General features: G+C 36.8%; 1 protein-coding gene across 1 annotated transcript; it reads left to right on the forward strand.

Annotated features, from left to right (window-relative positions):
* The first annotated feature begins 264 nt into the window (after window positions 1–264).
* On the forward strand, window positions 265–7125 carry LOC134207096 (uncharacterized). The gene is made up of 9 exons (XM_062682816.1): window positions 265–394; window positions 457–525; window positions 3386–3690; window positions 4668–4816; window positions 5226–5325; window positions 5835–6170; window positions 6239–6353; window positions 6416–6540; window positions 6958–7125. The coding sequence occupies exons 2-9, from the start codon at window positions 474–476 to the stop codon at window positions 7123–7125; spliced, it is 1350 nt and encodes a 449-aa protein (XP_062538800.1). The 5' UTR covers window positions 265–394; window positions 457–473.
* Window positions 7126–9371: the final 2246 nt, after the last annotated feature.

Here is a 9371-nt window from a genome sequence, read left to right on the forward strand (position 1 = left end):
TGTAAATCCGGTCATATCGCCAAGCTCGGTTAAACACTGAAACTGACAATATGACGTCCCTAACCCCGAATCCCAACACGGTTGTTTGGGAAAACCCATTGATGGGTAAAAAAACACCCATTTTTGAATAGCATCCTTATCTGTCATAAAATGGGGGAATTTGTCAATCATGCAATGAGTAAAAAAATACCCATTAGAGGAAACCTCATCCATTAAAAAAAAGGATATATTTTTACACATTAATGGGTGAAAAAAAGTTGAAAAACGAAGCCTATCCAGTATAGTCGTTGGTGGAAAGCTGTAGAAAGCGTTCCATTATTTTTATTGCCTAAAGTAATATTTGGTACATTACACTGTCGCCAAGACTGTCGCTCTTTCTCGCGGAATAACGAAAGTAAGACAAAATGTATTATTTTTATGTACAAGTATTCTAATTTTTCAAAATTATGCTTCCAGATCGTCGATTGAAGAAAATGGAGGAACTAAGAAGGAAATTGGATGCAGAGTCATACGGGAAGCTGAAGGGTGAGCATTCTTAACCATATTTATTTGAAACCCTGATTTCTTTAATATAAATATTATAAAAGGTTATCCCTGCCCAGTTGATGGCTGTGCGTATATCGAAGAAAATACGTTAAGCGATTTGAAACAGCACACCAAATTCGGGCATAACCTCAATACAAGCCAGAGGAATGCTCTTCCGTTTATTTGCAAAAATGTGGATCCTTACTGTCCACATTTTGGAACCTCAGCCGGCACATTTTTTCATGTATACCGCCAAATAACGTGGATATGGAAGCTCGGTTGGAGGATGAGATGCTAGAACCTCAATCTGAGCCTATGGATGTTGACCCAACGGAAGATATGAACGAGACCATTACAAATCCTTTTTTTGATATGCCTCCGTTATCGAAAGATGTTGTTTTCAGTAAAGCGTCTCAGTCGGTAGCTAAGTTATGGTGTAATGTGGGTGTACCGGAAACAAAAATTCAGTTTTTCATCAAACAATGCACGGGAATGCTTAACGCATATCAACAATATGCACTAGGCATAGTCAAGCAATTTCTTGCCAATTTGAATATTTCCGTTCATGATGAAAACGTTGTTGAACTGCTCAATAATTTAGAAATTACCAATCCCTTTGCTGACGTTCAAACACCAACCGATAATCTGGCGTATCTGTGTGGGATATCTAAAACAAGTACTCCGGAGTCAAAAGAGTTTGTTTTAGGCCGACGTAAACTTAAAAAAATGACTCGATTCCGTGTTGCAAGCGATAAACGTAAAAACTTGTTTAAATCTACGAAGCAAATTAAGCAAGTGAAGGATGTGATGCACTATATCTCTGTTAAAGATATTCTTGGTTTGGTCATCCAAAATCCTGTAGCTAGGGAAATGATTCTTAAAGAGAAAGCGTCCTCCACGGGTAAAATTTGCAGCTTTAAGGATGGTATGCTATATGGCGCACATAATTTTTTGCAAAGGTACCCATTTGCAATACGTTTGTCCATGCATATTGACGACGTCGAACATTGTAATCCTTTAGGATCACGTAAGGGTAAGCAGAAAGTGACAACTATTAGTTTTAAGGTGCAGAATTTTGATGACCGGGTAAATTCTACTCTGGATCGGGTTTATACTGTCCTTGTGGTGAAATCGAACCTGCTAAAGAAATACGGCTTCGGAAAAATATTGAAACCGCTCATGAAGGATTTGGCAGCGATGGAATCAGATCAAGGAGTCACACTACGTTTGAACGAGAATGAAGATTACACGTTACATGCAACTGTGGTCCATGTACTAGGAGATACTTTGGCCGTCCATGAGATTCTGGAGTTAATGCCACCACAGTCGATTTTTTTTTGTCGAGCTTGTTATATAAGTAGGCATGCTTTCCACAGTGGGCAGTTCGGTGCTGAGTATCCAGCAAGAACGCGAGATAGCATAGCTGCCGATTTGAAAGCACTACATGAGGGAACAACCACTCCTTCAATGTGTGGTTTACAAAAAGAGACAGTGCTAAATTCCTTAAAATATTTTCACTTTACGGAGTAGGTTAGTTTTGACCCAATGCATGACATCCTGGAAGGCATCGCCGGAATGGTCATTAAAGGAATTTTAAATAACTTGCTTAACAAAAAGAAGTCGATTTCAGAGTTAGAACTCAACAACAGGATTGCCTCGTTCAATTACGGTGAGATAGAATCCAAGGATCGTCCTATTGGGAATTTCACTAGCAAAGGATTAAAATCGAGTGGCCATTCAATTAGTCAATCTGCGTCGCAGACATGGTTGTTATTAAGATCTTTGCCTTTCATAATTGGTGATGTTTTGGACGGTAATGAAAGCTCACAAGAAATTATTGCTGATTTACTTACTATTACTCATTATTCATTTTCAACCGTGCTGAGTAATGACGATATTGATCACCTAGAGGTTGTAATCAAAAGTTTCCACGATAATGTCAAGCTAAATTTTCCTCACAGACACCCAATCAACAAAGTTCACCATATTTCGCATTATCCCGACGTCATACGTAAAAGTGGGCCAATTAGTAAGATGAGCTGCCTTCAATTTGAAGCAAAATTTAAAACCTCTAAACTTCAATCAAAAACATGTAACAATTTTCAAAATATTACTTTCAGTTTGATGAAAAGGTTGAATTTAAAACAAGTAAAAGCTATAATCGATCATAACTACAATTCAACTAAATTAACTATCAAATCTGCTGCATCATCTGTAAAAGACACATATGACTTCAAAATGCTCTTGTTTGATTTTCCTGATACTATTTTGCATATTAATCATCTGCTCATCAATGGCACTAGTTTTCGCCCAGGGCTGATTGCAACTTATCATGTATGTAATAATAAAGAGTATGGAATCATAAAAGCCATCATTAAGTTAAAAGCGGCAGAAGATGATTGTTGTTTCATAATTCAAACCTTACGCATAATTGATTTTAATAGACATTTAAATAGTTATAAAGTAGAACCGACAGATAAAACTGTAAGGATATCTGTTCATAATGTTTTCAGTAGAAAATCATACAGTTTGTGGCAAGTTACAGGAGATGATGATTCTTATTATATAAGCTTGAAATATAACGACAGCTGTTAAGTGCAATAACTGGTATGTAACTAAATTGCTTTAATGTACAAATCTTTTGTAATAAATATGTATATTTCTTTCAATACAATTAAAAAAATCCCCCTTTCATATCGGATGCAATATATTAAATGCCCACCTACAAATACAATTTGAGGAACTTCGAGCTACTTTAACCTGCTCTTTTTTGCATTAATATGTAGAATACTTTCATAAAGGCAATTACACATTTTGTATTAAATGAATATTTCTTTGTATTTCATACTTCTATTTTAAGCAAACAAATTCACCGACGAGTCATTACACTACATCACTGATGATTACTTGACCAAAATCGGAATCAGCGAAATGGGACCGCGCCTCATTATCTTCTCAACGATAAAAAAACTTTTGCAAACACCAGATAATAATACATCACTATCCGTATCCGTACCATCAACATCCGGAGCGGGATCATCGGTGAGCGAAACAGGGCCCGAGGCAGGACCATCAACTGTTGATGCAGGGCCATCGACAAGCAAAGCAGGTTCATCTAGAGTGGGAACTTCTACTTGTACACTTCCCGTGATGACTTCCAATAAGGTACGATTTTATCTAATTAGATATTTTTTTATCTAAAATGAGATAAAAGCAAAACATAACAATTTGATTTTTTTTTCATTTCAGCAAGCACTTACTGTAGTACAACATAAATTTTATCCGCAATGTTTTTTTTCATGTATAATAGACACACACTTACAATTTTATTTATCCGCTAGATGTTGATATTCACTTTCCTGCCACCAAAGAAAAAAAGCTGTTTCTTGAGAACTTTACAACTTAACTAGCAGTAAATATTAATACAATAATTTTCTTTTTCATGATAGTTCATAATATTATGTCAACATCGATGTGGGTGGAAAAAAAACTGCTCTCTCATTTCTATGCATGCACGGAACCCAAAATCTACCCAAATTTGAGTTCAAATTACTCAATTCCAAAGTATTCATATCTTCAGATAAACTGCGGAAAAGCAGCTTTTATAAAGTAGGTATTCTCGTCGTGCTCAATAAATTTTATTGAGCACGACGAGAATACCTACTTACTTCAGGGTTATTTATATATCGCCGATAGGCAAAAATACAAAGTAGGCATTTGAGAAATTATTATGAGCTAATGAATCGCCTGCTTTGAGCGTGCTTACAGCGGCACACTAGGAGTTAACTTTTTGAAATCAGTATGGCGAAAGGCATCTAAGGCTCGATTTCTCAAAAATAAGCACTTTCAACAAAAAAATATTTGGTAGGCATGGTAGCGGACACCTTCCTGCATAATCGGTACCAAATAGTTTTTCATGAAAAGTTTCTTATTTTGAGAAAACCCGCGTTAGATGACTTTCGCCATACAAATTTCTGGCGGTTAACTCTTGCTGGCTGTTTTGCGCATATAGCGCCTGGATGTGACAGCGGCGAGTAGAAAATCAGCCACTGCCAATAATTCATTTGGAAATGTTGTTTTAATTGGGTATAAATTATACTATTTCGTTTGATTTTTTATTTTATGTTTATCATGCTTTACAGATGCGAGAAATTCTTGAAAACAATAACAAATTTCGACGTGTGCTGTATTCTAAACTAGATGCAAATATTGTACCTTCACACAAAGAACTTCTTATGATGGTTCGAATATTATGTAAAAGTACAGTGGAAAGACTAATCAATCATAAAGAGTAAGTATGCTTCAACAAGTATGTCAATTGGGTTGTTTAGGGGTATATATGTTTTTACATATTCTGAATCTGCATAAAAAACTAAGCCTAACCCCAATTTTTCAGAATTTTTGGAGCCCCGGAACTATTTTTAATTTCCATTTTAAATTTATATGGGACTAAAAATTTGTTCTTATGCTGCATGGGCCAACTGTCATTCTATGAATGTTAGTGTCATTCTATCGATTAAAATGGCTTATTGTTTGCTGTATAAAAATGTAAATAAAAGGTTTACAAACAAAATAAAAATATGTCGGAGATCAGAAAAGCATGCTCTTTATATTAAACTGCAAAAAACTCGATATTTTTCTGAGCTAAACAACCCAATTGGCATAACCATATTAAACTTTGATGTATTCTCCATTTCAAGGTATCCCAAATTTGACGAAAAGAAAGAACTGGCTATCGGAATCATCGACACGTTCCCCATACTACAGAAGACAAAAGTTGCAGAAAATGCACCAGATTACGTACGTTAAATTATTGTTTTATGAAAACACAGGTTCTTTGTCGATTAACAACTTCAAACTACAGTAATTATCCCCATAGTATGGTTGGTAACATTGCCTACTCGTTGCATTCTCTCGGCCACCAGGCATCTAATGGAGTTGATTTTTTAGAGTAGCTTAAGTCAACTATAAGCACAGACAAACAAACATAACACATTAAACATTCACTCATCATTCACTTCATCGTCGTTCAAACACTGAGGACATCTGTCGATTTTAGTTTGTCGGGCAAACTACGATCGAGATGGCGGTAGTGTGCAAACGTCAAACTCGAGTAAATCCAATGCACGCGCCACGAGTGATTGATTCAAGTTGATTGGCCATCCAATGATTATTTGAATTGACCAGTAAATCAGTGAACGATGGAAGTTTATCGAGTGTTATGTCTGTTTGTCTGTGCTATAAGCTTCATATCTATAAAAAAAATTATATACTTATTAATATTCTACATACATTATTTTGGATTTCAGTCCTATTTCTTCTGGAAAAATGGAGGAAAGCAACCAGGAACGGAACACACCGGCTTAATTCAGTCGCACATTAGAAACGCCTACAAAAATATCTTGCCAGAGGACAAAAAATTTGTCCACCAACGAAAACCGAACACAATCATCAAAGTTCCACCCGAAATTATTGAAAAAGCTCAAGCTATTGGCTGTGTTGACCCAGTGCCAGTAAACTTCCACGCAATCATGAAAGATATGGCTGAGACACATGACCTTCTCTTAATGCTTTTGCGTCAGAAAAAGAGAGTGCAAGACATCCTTTCTATTTTCCCCCATTTCAAAGCATTTAATGGTGTTGTGGTAAGCATATATTTCATTATATATAAGTGTAAATCCCGATGTAAATACTTGTATTTCAAATTATACAGATTCAAAAAGCGTACGAACGAATGAATCCAAATTACAACAAAGCGTCGCACATGAAACAATTTTTGTCCAGGGGGCTGATGCTGGAGGATGAAAATTTTAACGGTGTTCACGATGGTAATATCATTCATGTTCATAATATTTATATGTTCTAACACTATTTTTTGCCAAATCCATAGATCATCTTCGTGGTTGTCTGCGCATTTTCCTTGTTCTAGGAAAAAGGGGAACCAGCAAAATTATTGGACTTGATTCACTGCCAGTAGAAGAACAATTAGCAGCTCCTCTGGTCCGATGGATACCGGTATAGTTTATATACTTATACCCAGGGAAATTTTCATCAGCCAAGATGAAGCCTTACAGCCTTTTCAGATTACGCCATTTATGATATGATAATGAGTAACTTGATGCCATTGCTTATTGCGTAATAAAGCTCGTAATCTGAATAGGCTATTAAACTGTAGGAATAGTATTAGTCTGGGATGTTGTCTGGTCTTTACGTCTTATACGCTCACTAATTTAAGTACAAATGAAATTCTAAATTTGGTTAAAATAGATCATGTATTTTTGTATGTTATTTAGACAAGATCAGTCCATGAACCACGTGATGATTCTACCAAATTTTATATTCCATCTCAGTTGTTTCTTATCATTTTTTTTTCTCTTCTACATGACCACGTAGCTTATAGACGACTAATTATTATATTTTCTCTATTTGCAGAAACATGAAACTTCGCTAGCTGAACAATTATCCAAGTATGTTGGAATTAACCTCATACAGAAAGTACAGCCTCACATTATCACCGACAACGACCATTATTACATTTATCTCAAGGCGAAATCCTGGATTGCGGAAAATCGTCGCTCCAGGCAATTGATGTGTTTTTAAGAGTTTCTGTGTTTTCGAGGTGCCGGTTCCATCGACAGTTAGGAAGGTTATCGATTTTTTGAAGTAGTTGCCTACAAGATTAAAAGCAGTGGAAGTACACAAGGTGTGAATCATCTTGTTTCGAAATTTTCCGAATCCCTATCAGCTGAAATTAGTGATGCCGAGTCTAACTAAAACATATTCGAAATATTGACTTATAGAATGATTCATTGTTTTTATATGACTATATGTATCAGAAAAGACATAAATGAAATTAATTGATAGTATTTTATTTTTATTTCTTGCGTTTCTTGATTGAGTACCATGAATACCCCAATTTACAATTTACCAAACTGCTACAAAACCTACATCCATTTTTATTTTTCTACCCATTTTTAGAGAAAATTTCGTTTCTCGCTATGTGTAAATAATTACCCATTTTGTGACATAAACTGGCTTTCCCCATTAATGGGTAAATCGGGTTTACCCATTAAATGGGGAGAGGCACTTCTAGCGAAAATGGGTGTTTTTTCACCCATTAATGGGTTTTTGCAAACGACCGTGAAGGTGTCAGGTGACCCGTGCCGAGGGGATGAATGGCCTGGGGGTGAAACAATTAGCCAGGCAGTTAACGGAGCCTGTAATGCTGGGTAGACACCTTTTTTCGTGGTGCATTACGGAGAAAGATCTACCACACTGTGCTCTAGTTCTTACTATTCTTGTTAGTACTTAAGAGTGATGGTCGGAAGAGTATGGAACGACTATAATCTGCTTTTAGATGACCCACCTTTTGCCACTTTTGGATGGAGTCAATGGAGTAAATTATAAAAACGTAACTCAATCTTAGGCTGGTTTTAAAGCCGATGACATGAATCTCAAAGCTCCAGAGTGCTGATTAATTAGGAAAGAAGCGGATACGAATTTGGTGGATCTGCTGAACCCTCTGACTGATTAGAGCTCTGTGTAAAGCTGAGATTCAGAAATACCAAACGCAATGAAATCAGATCTCTGTACAAAAACGAATCTGGAACTAATAAGAAGACGCAAAAATATGTTTGAACTGCAGTACCGATGCATGGTCAAAATCAGTATTATCCCACTTATTGTTGAGGGGCGCGCCTTTGAGAGTTGGTATAAGCCGTTTCTTGAAGGGTATAAATAGCGGTACCTTAATCTAAAGAGGCCTTACATTAAGCTTGAGAAAATATCTGAATAAAAAACGACTACTTCATTTCTTCTCAATAGAAATGGAGCAGAAAGACATGCACTAAACAAATGACACGGGTATACTACAAAAGTTCAATGAAATGGACGCAGTGGTTCATCCCGAACAAAAAAAATACCTTATTTTGAATCTTCTCTGCTTCCCAATTGGTGGGCCAATCAGCCAGTGTCTTGTATCCGGCTTCTGTGTCAGCCAAAGCGTCATCATCATCAACGCGTTCGAGAAGGGCTTCTTCTTTTTACGCTTGTTGCTCGCTGCTGGCGTCTATTTCCTAACGGGACTTTTCGCTTGATACAGGCCAATAAGCCGGGCAAGCGAGCTTAGAATTGCAGTTCAGGTGAGAAGTAGGGGAAGGGGGGGCAATATGCCCTAGCTAAGCAAACACTGCTTTATTGTCTTATTTGTAACGCTATTCATGGGTATTTTTACATTATGCATCAGTTAAACAAGATAGCTAATTGATGCCATTCAAAAATTGTCAAAAATCTCAATCATATTGATAATATTCACATATATAAAAAAAAGTGGTGATATTTTGTTGCCGGAAAACTCATGAGGCAAAACGCCTTTTAGCTGATCGCTCCTAAGGAACAAAGCACCACGCGTCGGCAAATCAGCATTCTGGTATGGATAGTGCATGGAGAAGCAAGTACATTGTAGGTTAGTGCCACTAGGGCGTTTTGCCTCGCCAAAATGTTCGATGTTTCTTCAAAATGTGGAAATTTTCGGTTTTTCCGACCTTCTTATACACTATTTGGAAACTTTTTTCGCCTAACCTACATAATTTTAGATCTAGTTTTGTTACGGACATCTTATTGACGGTAAATATGAGGGAAACCACAAAAGGCGTTTTGCCTCGGGGGGGGGGGGCGTTTTGGGGCCTCTTCCCCTACATGTTTTTTCTGAGACAACATGGTTAGTAGTAGATGGAAGGAAACACCCGGACATGGGATTTCGGGTGATAAGATTTAGAATTGGTAACATGGGACGATCATTCAGTCACGTTCGCTTTGTGTGCGGTCAGAATCAAACAATGTTTATC

This window comes from Armigeres subalbatus, chromosome 1, assembly GCF_024139115.2.
Source record: "Armigeres subalbatus isolate Guangzhou_Male chromosome 1, GZ_Asu_2, whole genome shotgun sequence".
In the NCBI taxonomy this organism is placed as follows: Eukaryota; Metazoa; Arthropoda; class Insecta; order Diptera; family Culicidae; genus Armigeres; species Armigeres subalbatus.

Excerpts from the sequence above, each read along its gene's own strand:
- LOC134207096 (XM_062682816.1), top strand. The coding sequence starts at position 474 with ATGGAGGAACTAAGAAGGAAATTGGATGCAGAGTCATACGGGAAGCTG. Across the intron at positions 526-3,385 it reads GTCATACGGGAAGCTGAAGG|CAAACAAATTCACCGACGAG; the intron begins GTGAGCATTCTT and ends TTCTATTTTAAG. Across the intron at positions 6,171-6,238 it reads AAGCATTTAATGGTGTTGTG|ATTCAAAAAGCGTACGAACG; the intron begins GTAAGCATATAT and ends CAAATTATACAG.